Source organism: Protobothrops mucrosquamatus, unplaced genomic scaffold, assembly GCF_001527695.2.
Source record: "Protobothrops mucrosquamatus isolate PMUCROS unplaced genomic scaffold, P.Mucros_1.0 scaffold2236, whole genome shotgun sequence".
In the NCBI taxonomy this organism is placed as follows: Eukaryota; Metazoa; Chordata; class Lepidosauria; order Squamata; family Viperidae; genus Protobothrops; species Protobothrops mucrosquamatus.
The window spans coordinates 39,872-56,538 of NW_015388325.1; the positions used below are offsets into that span (position 1 = coordinate 39,872).

Here is a 16,667-nt window from a genome sequence, read left to right on the forward strand (position 1 = left end):
TTAAATCTCCGAAAGTTCTTCACCGATTGCTTTGAAATTTTGACACAACGTTGCATTCGAATACGCACGTGTTTTTATATACCTATATTATATAGATGTCACACCTGTGACAGGTAAAAACATGCTTTTTTTGAAAAACAGCGCCATCTGTTGGACGTAAAAGCAACACACGCTTTTACCAGACTGAGCCACAGCAACGTGTGGCTGGGTACAGCTAGTATTCAATAATATGCTGAGGTCTGTGAAAGGGATTCCAGAAACTTTACTTTTCTTCAAGATTGATTTGGAGGTCTCAGTCCATCAAATCTTTATTTGGGTCATAGATTAGCATAAGGTGTTTTAATAATAACATCGAATCTTATGAAAGATAAAAATAGCAAAAATTAGCATTGATATCACAGCATTGGACTATAATATTGAAACATTAAAATCTCTTTACAAAATTCTTAATGCTAAGTCTAATAACCTAAAATGGGGAAGGGCTTTGAAGGCTATAAAAATATGTATGTCTATGGAGATTCTCAGTCATCCGGGTCATGGTTGTCCCAAAGGTGCTTTTTCAAAAGACAACTGGATTTTCCTTATTTTTGCTTGAAGACGTTTCACTTCTCATCCAAGAAGCTTCTTCAGTTCTCTTCAGTTCACAACTGAAGAAGCTTCTTGGATGAGAAGTGTAACGTCTTCAAGCAAAAATAAGGAAAATCCACTTGTCTTTTGAAAAAGCACCTTTGGGTGTTGTGTTTAACTTCACGCCATGAACAGTTGCTTCTGTCCACTTATTAAAAAAATACAATTTGACTAGAAGAATCTAATACAAGTATGTGCATGCATGTATTTACTTTTTGAATAGTATGTACATCTAAAAAGAAAAGGCTCAAGGATAGCTTATAACAGTGATGGCAAACCTTTTAGAGACCAAGTGCCCAAACTGTAACCCAAAACCCACTTATTTATTGCCAGGTGCCAGGTGGGCGTGGCCCACTGGGTGGGTGTGGCTGTGGTGGTCATGACAGACTGGGTGGGTGTGGCCAAGGTGGGCATGGTGGGATGCCTGTGGGGATCCCACCATGCCCATGGTGGGATGCCTGTGGGGGCCGGGCAGAGTTGGGGGAGATCCAGGGGGTCTCTGGCAGGTGGGCCGGTAGGCAGGAGGCTCATCCTGAGGTGTGAGGCAAGGCAAGGCGAGGCAGGGCAGGAGTGCCATTGTCACAGGGCAAGACGAGGCAGGGGCCGGGGCGGTTGCTGCCTGACACCATTGGCACACAGAGGCCAGCGGCACAGACACCATCAGCACACAGAGGCCAGCGAGTGCATGGGGGCCGACAGTGTCCGTCAGCAGCCACAGCCTGCTGGCCCCTCAACCGGCGCACTCTGGGGCTCTGCAGCCCATCGCCAGCAGTTCAGAGAAGCCGCGTCTGAGCGGGATGGCCAGCCGACAGCTGAGGAGGCGATGCAGTGGGTTGTGCCTGGGAAAAGGAGAGCATGAGAAGCCAGGATGGATGGGATGGGGGGGAGGGAAACCAGCTGTGCTGGGATGCATGCGGCCACGTGGGACCTTGGCGAGTTAGCAGGTGGCTGGTTGAAGAGGGACGGTTGCCATCTCCGGGGCATGGCGCGCGTGCCCACAGAGAGGGCTCTGAGTGCTGCCTCTGGCATGCGTGCCATAGATTCACCACCACTGGCTTATAATATTTGAAACATGTTTTGAGTTTAAACCACAAGGCATTAAATAATCCAAAATAAATTCTAAAACAATTGTTTTAACTGTTTTAGGTTACTTATGTGCTTCAGGATTGGTGGCTTTCTTACTGGTGAGTGACTGTTTCTATATAAATCATGTAGACGATTAGTTTTAAGAAAGCAGCAAATGAAGAAATGAGGACTTTTGTATTATATACAATAGAAAAATATTTGAAATTACGCATGAAATAATGAAATAAAGTACACATTCAAAGTTTAAAAAATACCTTTGAAACAACAAAACAAAGCTTACAGAATATGTCAGAAAAAAATCAGTAAATGAAATGGTTGATGACAAATACCAGTATAAAATCTTTAAAGATTTTAGTATCCTGTTAACATGCATGTTTTAGCCTTAACTTCTTCTTGACTATATGTTATTGATTCAGTTAAATGAATTTTCAGTGAATGAAAATTCAGTTTATAAAAGAAATCGTGCATTCACAGATTTTGTTCATATAGGCCGTATGTTCCAATCCATCATGGGGTGTCCAAGCTTTGAGACAATCCAAGTAGAGAAGTGCCTTGGCATCTGTTTAAAAAACCTTTAAGATCCCAGATTGGGATAGAGTTAAAATATTTTAGCATTTTAAATTCTACATGATACTCTACTGTTTTTTAAAACAATTCAGTGTTGTCAATTGTATTAGATTTCTATGGTCTATGCTACCGTATATTGTTATTTGTTGAAAGGTAATGCAAATGTTTCATTAAATTACAACATAATTTGGAACAAACCCTATTTTTTTTGTATTTATTTCCAGGACAAAACTAAATGTTATGAATCACATAATATTGCCAAAGCATTGATTTTCCTCTTCCTTATTTAACATATAATAGCAGAAGCCAACATTTGGTTTATTATTTCAGAAATTACAGACTAAAATTGAAGAAGGACTACAGTCACTTTGACTACAAAGTGAGCTGCTTGGGAGCATTTGCTAAACTTCTTTGAAACTTAGAGAGACCAGAAATTTAGTCCAACCAATATGTTCTCACGTGCTTGCAAACTTGTTTGAAATATGTTCTCTCCATGTGTCCACAGGGCAAACCAGCAAGTAATGCTAAATATCACTAAAATGGAATATGGTGGGCAAAATATCACAGAAACTCTGGATCTTCCCTGGTATTTAGGAATGTATGCAGGTAAAAACTTTTAAAATGTCACTGTAATTTGCAAAAATCTAGGCCATGATCCCAAAATATGCAGTTTTCCTATAACTTTTAAATGTTACTAGACAACCTGTGTCCAATTGGGTCATTGTTCCAGTAATATTTCCTTATCATGTAAATGGTTCTGGTATATCCCCAAACTCTAGTATGCAACTCCACAAATTGCATGCATCCTCCCTGACCTGTGTGCCCCCTCTCAAGCACCCTGTGTACACTCCCTGATCTGTACAATGCCTCTTGCATCCTCCAACTGGTGTAGCACTGACAGGAATGGTATGCAGGAGTGTGGTGCAGATCAGGAAGGGTGTTGGGCGTGCAAGTGGTGCTGCCTGGGTTTGGGAGGTCATTGTGAGTGCATTGTGAGTTGGGGAGGTACACAAGTATGTGCAAGACATACCTTGAATGTTGGGTCCATGGGAGTGTGATGCTGGTCAGGAAGGGTGTGCGGCGTGCCCAAGAGAGGCTGGAGAACTTCAGGGTAGGGGAGACTTGAAACCTTTCCTACCAACTTCCCCATTACTGATCTCCCTGCCAGCTTCCCATAAGCAAAGATTTTCCTTGTGAGAAGCTGGCAGGGAGCACTGCCAATCCACAATCAAGTCTACATTTTCTGTCGGCTTCCCCATTGACTTGTGGGAAGCTATCAGGGAACATAAATGATGATCACATGACTCTGACTGTAACAGTGTACCTGTGCTGAATTAATGGCAGCACAGCAACACTGAAATAGCCACATCTTCCCCAAATTTCATTCCCATGGGTGTAATGGCTCTTGGAATTATGTAAATTACCTTATTGAGGTGCCTTGGTTCAAAAATGGCTGCTTTATGATGTACCATTTGAAGATTACAAACAAATAGTAGTATGTAGATAATTATAGATTAAGAAGATGTTGTTTTCTTCTCTGACTGTATTAATTAGATTACTCCTGGGACACCCCACTACACACTTCCCTCCATGTAGATGCAGTTCCATTGAGGACCACACGCTGCTTTGTAATTTGTTTTGGGGAAAAAAGCATACTTTGGGTCTTGTGTATGTCTTTGAACATATAATAAAGATGAAATTAAAAGAACATCTTTATTCCACTGGTGCCAGATTTAGCAAACATATGTTTTTGAACAACTTCCAGTGTTGGAACATTCACAGCTTCTGGAGGCAGGTTGTTCCACTGATCAATTGTTCTAATTGTCAAGAAATTTCTTCTTAGTTCTAGGTTGCTTCTCTTTTTGGTTAGTTTCCATCCGTTGCTTCTTGTCCTGCCTTCAGGTGCTTTGGAGAATAGCTTGACTCCCTCTTCTTTGTGGCAGCCCCTGAGATATTGGAACACTGCTATCACGTCACCCTTGGTCCTTCTCTTCATTAAAATGAATATACTAATAACTTATTAAATGTATATGCTGCCCAATTCCCATTGTTAAAATATTTTTAAAAAGCATTTAAAAAATATTTAAAAAATAAAGAACAACGTACAAGCCATAATTGTTTGGCTGGATCCTTTGTTAACTACATGTCAGCTGAAATGTAGCTCCATGAAGGTCTGTCAGTTATTTCTTTATGTATGCTTTCCACCAAAGAGGAATCAATAGCAGCTCTGGGCCAGAGGACTTTCTTTGGGAAAAAAATATGAGTCTCGCTTCCAGACAAGATGGGCACCACATAAATCCAATAAATAAATAATTTAGGAGATAAGTTTACTTATTTTAATGAATGAACCTAAGTCAGATCACAAGCTTATTCAAAAAGCTATTTGTTTTGTCAGCATGCACCTCAGTTACCTAGCTAGAGGCAAATAATTTGGGCAGAATTACTAATTTTCTTGTCGTAGAAGATTTGTTAAATTAATAGTATTTGATGTTAAACAAATTACTGCCAAACTACTATCATTGTGACGCATGGCTTTTTTTTTTAAAAAAATGTTTGTCAATAGATTCTTGAAATTGATAGATTACATTATGTAACGCTGTCCTTCATTTAAATACAGGTTTAACCGTGGCTACAATACTTTTCAGTATACTGAGGAGTCTACTTATGTTTCACATTTTGGTTAACGCAGCTCGGACTTTACATAACAAAATGTTTCAGTCAGTTCTGAGAACTCCAGTGCTGTTTTTTGACAGAAACCCTATTGGTAAGTTTCTACCACTTTACAATAGTGGAATACTCCTGACTATTCCAGGGAAGGGCAAGAAGAAGCAGATGATATGTGATTCAAAAATGTCATCACACCATTTGAAGTATGACATTATTGCATGTATGTTATTCTTTTGACAACATTGTTGGTGGCTTGTAGATTTGATTTATAGCAATAGCACTTAGACTTATATACTGCTTCACAGTGCTTTACAGCCTTCTCTAAGCAATTTACAAAGTCAGTATATTACTGCCAACAATCTGGGTCCTCATTTTACCGACTTTGGAAGAATGGAAAGCTGAGTCAACTTTAAGCTGGTGAGAATGGAACTGCTGGCAGTCGGCAGTCAGCGGAAGTAGCCTGCAGTACTGCATTCTAACCACTGCGCCACCATGGCTCTTGTATAAATATATGATTTGTTTTCCTTTGTGCCACTTTTCAGCTAAGTGGTATCTGCAGAATGTTCACATTTTTAATGTCTACTTAATGTAGCTGGAATTTTTTTTGCAGTGATGTCTTCTTTAGTTGACAACATGGCATATGCTTAAAGGTTCATTAATTGAGAAAGTGCAGAATAATATTTTCACCCTCTAATTTACGGTCCAACTTGCAACATAAAATTGGTTTTCTGTAAAAACTCTCCTTGTTTTCTTACTGCCAAAAAGGGTAACATGTTTAGTTTATTTTGATAGTAATATCATCATTCTAGCCCTTGTCTGTTCACTGCAGGATGAAGGCCTCTTCCTCATATTTCCAACCAATACGGTCCTGAGTGTTCTTTTGCTAGTTGGGCCCACAATACTTCCTGATGTCGTCGCTTCATCTTTTATTCGGTCTCTTTCGTGGACGCTTTTTATCAAGTGGGATCCATTCTAGGACTGCCTTGATCCACCTGCTCTCAGTTCTTCTTGCTATGTGACCAGCCCATTTTCATTTCAGTTCTTTTACTCTTTTGATGGCACCATATATTTGGTTTGTTCTTTAATCCATGTTCGTGTCCTTCTATCTTGTCTTGTGATGCCAAGCACGTATCTTTCCAGGGCTCTTTGCGCCACTCATAGCTTTTGAATTGATTGTGAGGTTAGTGTCCATGTTTTGCTGGCATATGTTAGAACAGGTAGCACACACCGATTGAAAACTTTTCAGGCATAGGGGGAGGCTGTTCTTGAAAATTACGCTTAAGTTGCCAAATGTCTGTCAACCACATTTAACACGCTGTTCAATTTCCTTTTTTGTATCACCTTCCATTGAGATCTGTTGGCCAAGGTATACGTAGTAGTTTACTATATCTAGTTCTTCTCCAGATATACATTTTTTCTTTCTTCAAGTGAATTTATTAACCTGGGTATTTTTCAAGTTTATTTTTAAGCCAAATGGTTCTCCTGCTTTGTGCAGCTCAGGTATGTGTCTTTGTAACTTTTCTGGGTCTTGTGAGAAGAAAGCAACATCATCTGCAAATCTTAAGTGGTTTAAATAGACAACATTGATTTCTATTCCATCTTTTGCCTAGTCTAGTTTGCGAAATACTTCTTCAAGGCAGGCTGAGAAAAGGATAGGCCATACATTTTGTTCTACGTTGATTTCCACTTTAAGATCGTTAATGCAAATTGTAGCTATTGTTTTTTCATATATTGATTGAGTAAGTTTATGTAAGCAACATAGTAGATTATAAAATCTACTTTGCATAACTCTGTGGGTATTATTCAGAATCTTTTCTTTCTTAACCTGGTTCTCACCATAGGTTTTGGGTTTCAATTCCCCTCATCCAGAACCAGCATGATCAAAGGCTGCATGAGGATTATGGGCATTAAAATCCAATGCATGTTCTCAGGAATGATTACTGTCAACTTTATATCACACATGCACACACATATACATACACATATATACACACATGTATATATATATATATATACACACACACATAAAGGTATATGTACATATAGTTTTAGCTGGTTTGTGGATATAATATTTAATATTACTTTTTAGGTCCATTAACCAAAAAGTAAATATGAACTGAATTGGTTTTGATTTACTGACTACAGTAATCTAAAAGAGCTCTGAAGAAATAGAAGTTTGCAGAGAGTCATAAAATGGCAGAAAAAAATATGCAATTAAGCTCTATACTAGATGCATCATTGTGCTGTAGTGATTCTATTGGAATTTTCTAAAAACATACAGGAGCCTTTAAACTGCTAGACAGAAAACATCAATTCCTGAGCTGGCTCAGGAATTCTGGGAGTTGAAGTCCATGAGTCATAAAAGAGCCAAGGTTGACTACCCCTGATTTAACATATCTCTGTTTTTCTTAAATTGTGACATCCTTTTGAATAATGGTGACCAAATTCCATTTTTCTCACTTAGTTATCTGGCAATATTACCACCTAACATTTTTAGAGAAAATGGCCTCAAGGTAGTTATATTGGAAAATCAAAACTTAAATGCAACTAGCAGTTTGGTATCATAAATATAAAAAACAATGTATTTCAGCTCTTTTATGCACTAAATCTAGACATGTACAATATGTCTTAAGTCACATATGTGTCCCCTAAATTATAATTGTAGTTAAGTCTAGTTAATTACTGATTTCATATTAGCACATGAAACCATGGCATGAAAGAGGCTTATAAATCTTAGACTGCATGAACTAGAATGAACATAGCAGGGATAACTCATCTGACTGCCATTGAGAGGTCTAACAGCAGGAAGCTCTTAATAATTTGAGATCTTAGCTCACCTTGTTTGAGAATAAGTAATATATTCAGGTAACTTCCACTTCCTTAAAAGCTTCTTTCACTGTCAACAGTTGTATCCTTCCTCCATTGAGTTCTGTGACTCACAAAGAACTTGGAAGAGAAGAAAAGTATTAAAAGGGAAGCTTACTAATGACCACATAACCAAGCCAAAATGTATTTCTGACTTTAACCAAGACTATTGGTTAATGTTTCATTCAGTGCAGAGTGAAAAGTAGTTTTTCTGGTCTTTTTACTTTTACAAAAGTATCATGCTAGTATCTCCCTGTGTTTTCTGCAGGCCAAACCTGGCTGGGCATGCTTAAGCGTGTTTCTGACATATGCCAGATTTCCAATTACAGTATTCTAGTTAAACTCTTGGAGCATCCATCACAGTTAGTATCTTAGTGGTATACAGCATAAAGCAAATATAAACAAATGTAAAAATGAGAAAGTGTGACCAGGAGCAGGTGGGGGTCGGGTAAGAGGATCCTGGTAGCTCCTTTTCTGGCTAATATATTTTATTAAAGGTTGTTGCAAGCTTCAGAAGAGAAAAAAAATGCTCCTAGGCAGCTGCTGATTTTTTTGTCACCATAAACTAACAGGGCTCTCCACCCATAATGTCTGAAAGAGAGATGGAGAGACTTAATGGGTGAATAATTAACATATTTTTTTTATTGGCCACAGTCATGGTAGCAGCAACAGCATTAAATAGACCTTTTTGATGAACCCCTTGTAACTAAGGTACTACTGCCAAGTGCTGGTGCAGCAGAGCAAGCTTAGTGTGCACCACCCATTCTTAATCTTGACAAAGTGCCTCTTGGCAAACTGCTAGTAAAATTTACCAAGTTGATCTAGTCTTTGAAAAATGGTACAGTAAGAAAAGACTATTACAACAGCTGCATTAGCTGAATCTTGAATAATTATGTCTTCTGTTCTTTTAGCACAAGAGGGCAGCATGAACTGTTTTATTCTAGCCTAGCTTTACTATGAATGCCCTTTTAAAAGAGGAAAATAAGTTGACTATTCTTAGTGTCATGTTTTGAGGACTGAAATGTGTGGATATAGATAAAATTTCTAAAGCCTGACTTCCATTATTTTGAATGTAATGGGGCCCTGAAGGACTATAGACACACTACCAATTAGTGTAAGCAATGCTGAGTTAAATAGACCAAAGAAAAAGCAACTTCATATTTATATCCAATATCTTAAAGGACAGGCAACTGTCTGAATTCTTAATGCTTAGAATGGAATGTTGACAATTCTAATTTGAGTTAAGATCATCGCAAGGTGCCTTGTTTGTTTTTTAGTTTTTTTCAGTGTTCATCAAACCTAAAGGCCTAAAGATTTGTCATGTAAATCACGTGGAATGAATTCCTTTTAGGGGCTGTGTGAAGAAATTCCTATGGTATTATTCCAAAAGTATCTAAAAGTGAGTGCACATCAAGAAACAAGGCACGGGGGCTTATTTTCTCCCTCTCAAAAAACAAAACAAAACAAAAAAGCAGGACTAATTGACCAACAGTATCAGAAGGAAGTTTGCGTTACAATTTGGCCAGATTGAATGGTGAGACTACTCAGGATAGTTTTTAGCAATCGTTGCTTGTTCTTCTTCTCAGGTAGATAGCATGTTTAAACAAGACATACTGGTTGGAAGGCATGTAATTTTAAAAGCAGCTAGTATTTTTGATGGATCATATGAACAGGTTACAAGGGGTAGCTTCATATTAAAATATTCCATTGGCAATATCATTCATCAGTCATATAAGCTCTTGGGCATATTGCCAAAAGATCACTGTGTTATGTCGGTCCAGAATGAATTACTAAACTGGTCTTTTTTTTTTTTTTTTTGAAACTAGATGTATTTTAGTATGTATCTATATCTGTATCTTAATGAAAAACGCACATCTGGAGGTTTTGATGATTTGCATGTTTCTCATTTAGATCATTTAAAATTACTGATAGCTTTAGTTTTATTTCCATTTCATTTGACTGAGTATCTTTATTGTAGGAAAATCTTTTTACTGTATGTTAATATTCATTGCCTAGGAAAAGTTTACTCTTCCCATTAATAGACAAAAGAAATCTAATAGAAATGACACTTTACAAAGTTAGACCCAGTGGAATGGCTTGTCTTCAGAAGTTGTGGCTGCCCCATCACTTTCAAGAAGAGGCTGGACAGCCATTTGTCTGAATGGAATAGACTCCTGCTCAAGCAGGGGGGCTGGACTACATGACCTCAAGATCCCTTCCAACGCTTTTATTCTATGTTCTGTGTTCTAATATTCTAAATATTATTCCTGGGTGTTTTCTTGAAACAGTTAGTAGGCTGAAGTATAAGGTGTGGTAATTAAACCTGTTTGGCTGCCACATGTTTAAAGCAAAAAGAATACCTTAAATGTTTTTTTTTTCATATAACAATGGTTCTGTGTACCTTAACCTTATCAGGGTGTGATATTGAATGATTTTTGTGGGAGTTGCTCTGTTACAGCTATTTGTATCATAATAGCTTTTGTTACAAGTTTAAATAGTCTTACTTACATATGCATCTATTTGATTATAACGCTTGTGATTCTGTTAGCAACCCTTTATGAAGCTGATTGCTCTAGGAGTTGGCTAAAATAAGGCAAATAATGCATTCAGGGTTTGTGTGTGTTAACTGTCGCCAGACTCTTTTTCTGCCAAAACCCTTGTTTCCCAAGATATGAACTACAGATTGTATCAGATGCAGAGCTGTGTGCATCTGATACAAAATTACTGTGTGGAGCAGTGCATTTCCTTTCCATCTGCACCAACACAACACGGGATGTGTCAAACCCACACATGAGAGACTTGAGACCCTTTGCTCTGTGTGCCTATTGCTGGAACCTTGGAACCTTCCCAAGACAGGCAAACATTAAAATCTGTGTTCTTTCTGAAAGTTTCTCAACAACCATGTCAGATGTTCAGGAAGGAGATTGAACTATAGCTAAGCGTGTCTTATGTGCCCAGACCAACTCTCCATGCCAGAGAAAGACTAGCAAAGCAGACAGAGAACTAGGTTGAGGAGACCCTTTTCCTGTGGTCTCAATTAAAGAGAAAAGTATTTGGGCCTGCAGATCCAGGTGACCCAGTGAAGATTCTCCTCCTGCTTGTGGAGGAAGAAAAGTCTGACGGAGAATAGTTGCCTATTTCAGATGATTCATGCTAGTCAGGATAAAAATTTGAAGTAGGGAGCTAAAAGAAAAAATAAGGCTACCAGCTGTGTAGCTGGCTTTATTTTTCCTGGCTTTCAGGAGAAGTATCAAGATTAGAGGAGCTCTAGGTCCTGTGAATCTAATCTCTCCCCCCCCCCCCAAAAGGGAGAAGAATACGTTCTTCCATGTTCCTGGCATTCCTCTCTGTATTGTTTTTGGAGCAATGGCAGTTTTCCAATGTTGCAGGTAAGAACCTTCGGGAGATTTGCAGTTACGGTAGCTTAGACGGTTGGAAAGAAATCTGGTGAACAAAAGCAATAGATCAACTGACCTTTCCTTCTTTAAGATTTACCTTCCTCTTTCCTCTGTGACTTTTGTCACCTCCCACCTCCCAGGATTTGATACAGCCCTGTGCCAGCTTAAAATGAGGTATGTAACCTGGTAAGAAAAGCACAGAGGATTTAGACCTGCCTCCAGTAAAGATACTTGGGACTCAGTATGTCTAATGACAAATGATTGAATTATTTATAAAAGGGGTATTTTTTAATGATGGGTCTTGGCATTGGACTTTGCCAATGCAGTAAAGGACAGTGATATTACTGTATGAAGGCACATCCTTTGTTGAATTTGATACCTTTTTTTTCTAATTAGCCAATTACTAGGGTAAGCAAAATCCTGAGGAAGCATACTGGGCTGTGTGAAGTTTTTCTATTTCTCCATTAGCTCCGAACTGAGAGATGTACAATACTACTTATGAAAGCAGTGTCTTCAGTTCTGAAACTTGGGCAGCTGTGAATTGGAATACACTGAAGCCTCTTACAATTAAAACTTACTTCATTAATAGCTGCTAGTTGTTTTTGTGATGCAGAGAAGACATTCTTCCAGATGATCCTGGGTAATCTATGCTGCAGCATCTGGATGAATTAATTAGGCTTCTGCCAGATTGCATGCACCTGGCAGATTATGTAACAGTTGTGGAGTGTTTTTGTGCTCAGGAGAATCTTTGAACGACTGTTGATTTTTTTCCTCCCAAAAGCACTTCTTAGATTGAGAGAACCCAAACTATTATACATATTCAGTAAAGGTGAAGAGTGAAGAACTGTGACTAAATAGGATGGGAAGATATAAATTGTGAAATTGGAGGGATAGATGTGAGAGGTTTCATTCATTGTAAAGATTCTGATAAAAACACTATTAGAAAATTACAACTCTGTGTAAAATGTTTTTTTTAGCTCACAAAGTTTACTCTTATTTTCTCAAATTGGGGCATATTCTGAATCTATGCACTGTAAAATACAGGGATTTGTTGTATAGCATCTTTGCTTACTACTAGATTTTTATTTATTTGTATCCTGCCTTTATTATTTTTTATAATGACTCACGGTGGCGAACATATCCAAAACATCTTCCTTCTCCTATTTTCCCCACTACAACAATCCTGTGAGGTGGGTTGAGCTGAGAGTAGAGGCATAGAGTTTTAGACTTGTTAAATACCCACAACGCTCTGAACCTTCAAAGTGCTACATAGTTGTTAATTTCATGTTCCAACAGTTTACAGAGGCCGGTAATTTAAAATGATTGCTTCCCAAACATATACAGCCAGAGGTGTTCTGTAGAATATACAGTGACATGATGCATATTATGACATCATTTTGTGTGGATATCTGCAGAGCATAGTTAAAAAATTAAAGTTGGCGGTCACGATGGAGCTATCTAAGCTTGTTTTTATTTGCGTTGCAAATACCCTGATCCCACAAATGATGCAAATGATACAATTTGCATCCATTGGGCAATGACATCGTCGTTCTGTGCCCTGGCGTGGTGGAGAGACTTCACAGTGACTGCTTTCATATACAGAATTCTCCCCCATAGAAACCTACTTTCTGGTAAATGAAAATCAAAAGGATATCTGCTCACCTAAGGATTTCTTGCAAGACCAAAGAGAACTTTTTTTTTAATGTTTCTTGTTTTGTTAAATATCAGATACTTTAACAAGATTCTGGATTCCTACAGAAAAGGAACGAGCATAAAAATAAGACAGTAATTTTAATAGCCCAATAAGCAGGATATATGTATGACACAATAAGCAATATCCTTCCCAGGAAATGAGGTGGAGTGCAAAAATGGCTTTAATGTAGGGCTGCTATATTCATTTCAATTGATTTATTCTATCTGACTCTGTGTGGCTAACAACAGTAGGAAAAATTATTAAAAGACATAACTATGAAAACAACACACACCTTCAGAAGCTGAGATAAAAAAAATAGAACCAACAACAAAAAATCAGCATAACCATTAACAAGCTTAATATGTTTCCATTGTTCTTTCTTTTTCACATCCATGGTCTGAGAAATTGTTGTGCATTTAATAGAAGTGGATACCTAGCAGTGAGGGGCTGTCCAACAATTGTCTACAATTGGTCTACAAGGAGAAAGCCTCAGAAATGAAAGTAGCTTAATTTTACCAGAATTGGGTCACTAATAAAAGAAAATTAATTCCTGCGTATTAATTGGCTCCAGTTTCCAATATCCAACTTCAGATCAACATTGCATCAAAATAATTCATAATTATGAGGGGGATGTGCGATTATGCTTCATAGCTTTTCTGCAAAATGTGATATAGCAATGAGAATGGTGCCACACCCGTCATTATAAATTTATCTTTTTATTGATACCAATAACATAACTTTCCATTCATTTATTGGTTTTCGTGTAACATTTTCATGCTTTTTGCATGAAAAACTGACAAGCTCTAACACCGCTATTATGATTGGTGGGTTTCTTCCACACTATTGGGACTGCGAAAGGCATGGACTTTTTCTTCTTGTTTAGTCACTGACGCAGATAAGTTACACTTGTAATGCAACAATAATAAGGGGCCCAACTCTTGTCCTGATCCCCTATTTTGCATCCAAAATATAGGTGGTATGCCCTTTTTTACCTGCACTTTTGAGATGCAAATGTAACCTTGCCACACACGTAGCAGAAGGTATCTGCGTTGTTTACACAGTTTCGAGACATCTTAGCTTCTGAGGGAAAATATCACGCAACTGTTCCTTGGAAATGTTAGGCAATGACACTTTCATAAGCCACCAGATGTAATTGTATGATGCGGATATCTGACCAAGACAAATGTACCTTGCAATAAAAGAACAATAAGTTACAGTTAGGTAATAATCTTTAGTCTCAAAGAGAAGATAAATTTATATACTTCCACGTGGTACCACTTTCACTGTACTACTGTACTTTGTCGAGAAGTTATGAGGCATAATGATCATTAGACACTTCTGTCCCTTGTAGGCAAATATACTCGGCTATGTATAAATCTTTATTGTGAAATCTTGAAAACTTTAGCCAACCAGCACCTTTATTACCTGTTTCTAATTCATCTAATCAAAATGTAAGAATTAACACATTTTATCTCAGAGGTCGATAATTTCCCAAAATTTGTAGACCGGTTATTGAGTCAATCCCTCTCTTAATGCATAAATCCAAATTCAAGCTTTTGAAACAGAATCAGAATCATTGGCCGTGCCAGACTCAGTTGCACCATCAGGTAGTAGTGATAGTGTGGCTGATTGGGACCTGCACACTTAAACAAATCTCTAAGTAAGTGCATTAAATTAGACTTAACTAGAGTCAGAGAGGTCATGTTATGTAAAATGAAGTAAAGCTATTACATGCTGGTCTAGCTCATGTTTCCTTATTTACGGGTTGATGAGCTACATGCAAAAGTATTTATGGCATCAAACTGTAGTAAAACAGAAACTTTCTTTAAAAAAAGGATAAACATGTAAGTACTTGTTCTTCAGTAGACTACAAACACATGAGTGATTACATTACATTAGCTTTTGGGTGCTGTCAGATATGTGCTGCATGTGAAGGTTTATATTTACATAATTTGTTCATTTTGTTGTGTTTCAGAAAAAAAACCTGTCTTAATGAACAGAAAATAAATACAGAAAAGCTTAATAGCTGGGCTATGGTCTTTGTCAAAAGCGATCAATGTAGCAATTTGATTCAATAATGTACCTGTCCTTTCCATTTGCTAAATGTGGTTGGCCAAGAGGTTTTGATGGAGCTTGTCAGAAAATAAATCTTGTTTCTTGAATGTTTGTGATCCTTATTTAAGATTATCTGATCTTAAATTCATAGGATGTGTTTCACATGGCATATTGAAACAGTACTGGAGTTTTGAGAGACAGGTGTAATTTGGTTGATTTTGCGATAGGGGGGAATTGGGACAAAGGATGTAGGCTTTATATCACTATTGATTTTTAATTTTCCTAAATACTGACTTTTTTTCTACTTGGAACAAATAATCAAAAATACAGGCAAGCTGTAATCCTTCACTGGGTTTTGAATCCAGTTCTAAACTCTCTGATGTCAAACATTTGCTGATTCCTGTCCTAACTTTTAAAATCTATCAATTATATTAATTTTTTTTTAAAAAAAGGCAAAAACTCATGCAAATTAATATAAAGGAAGGAAGAAAAAAGAAAAATAAAAGGAAAAGCTTTAAAGTGCAAGAAATAAAAAGAAACATAGAAAAGAAGGTACTAAAGAAGTGACTTCCAATATTCTTTACAGCAATTATACAGTTATATATGTACCTTTTTCTATAAAGTTACATCATGAGTATCCTATTTCTATAATCTCTCCTGTTTATCGGCAAAACCATGAACCATAAATTCATTTTAACCTGTTTTACGCAAAACATCCATAAGGGATGTTTTGTCCCAAACTTAAATGTAAAAGGAGGCTAAATCCATGAAGAATATTTTAAAAAATTGGATATGTTTAGCCTAAAGAAGTGGCTAAAGAAGAGAAAGCTGAAGGGAGAACCATAGCAGTCTTCCAGTACAGACAGAAGGACTGTCACAAGGAAAAGTGCATGAATTTATTTTCCATAGTGCCTGAGCATAAGTTAAGAATCAGTGGGTGGAATCTAAATCCTATTATTGGAGGTTAATTTCTCTAAAGAACAGTTAAAGGAAATAGATATGTTTAGCCAAAAGATGGGTTTAAAGAAGGGAAGGAAGACATGAGAGTAGTCTTCTAATATTTGAAGGGCTGTACAAGGAAGAAAATGAGGATTTAGACATAGTGTCCAAGGATAAAACAAGACCCAGTGGGTGGATCCTTTACAGACATAAACTCAGGGGTTGTGAGTTCACCTGAAGCAGTGAAACAGCCTGCCTTCTGGAGACATGGGTGCTCCATCATTGAAGGTTGGGCAATCATTTGATGGGATAGTCTTGGGATTCCTGCTGTGAATATTGGGTTTACCTAGGAGTCCTCCAAGATCTGTTTCAACTCTATAATACTAAAATAGGTTTTGGACTGCTTTAATTGATCCTGAGTGGATTCATGAATTGTAAATAATTTCCAGATGTTTAAAAGGAACAAAAGCATTTTGACTTTATGCCAGGTGGATTTATAGAGTTAAGAATCACTGGAGGTTTTCAAGAGGAGATTGGATAGCCCTTTGTCCAGAATGATATAGAGTCTCCTGCTTGTGCAGGGGGTTGGACTAGAAGACCACCAAGATCTCTTCTAACTCTGTAATTCTGTACCCCAGGCATGTCAAACTTGTGACATCACATGACGTCGCGTGACGTATCATGACTTTTTCCCCATTGCATCCGGCCCGCAGGCTGGCAGTTTAACATGCTTGCTGTATTCTATATCTTACCCCTTCTTCTCTGCTTCC

General features: G+C 37.7%; 1 protein-coding gene across 1 annotated transcript in view; it reads left to right on the top strand.

Moving 5' to 3' along the window:
- ABCC4 (ATP binding cassette subfamily C member 4) overlaps positions 1–16,667 on the top strand; it is a 141,994-nt gene that overhangs the window by 37,899 nt on the left and 87,428 nt on the right. The window contains exons 13-15 of the mRNA XM_015824442.2: positions 1,774–1,811; positions 2,786–2,886; positions 4,898–5,044. Coding sequence (XP_015679928.2) covers positions 1,774–1,811; positions 2,786–2,886; positions 4,898–5,044 — 286 coding nt within the window. The remainder of the gene's footprint in view (positions 1–1,773; positions 1,812–2,785; positions 2,887–4,897; positions 5,045–16,667) is intronic.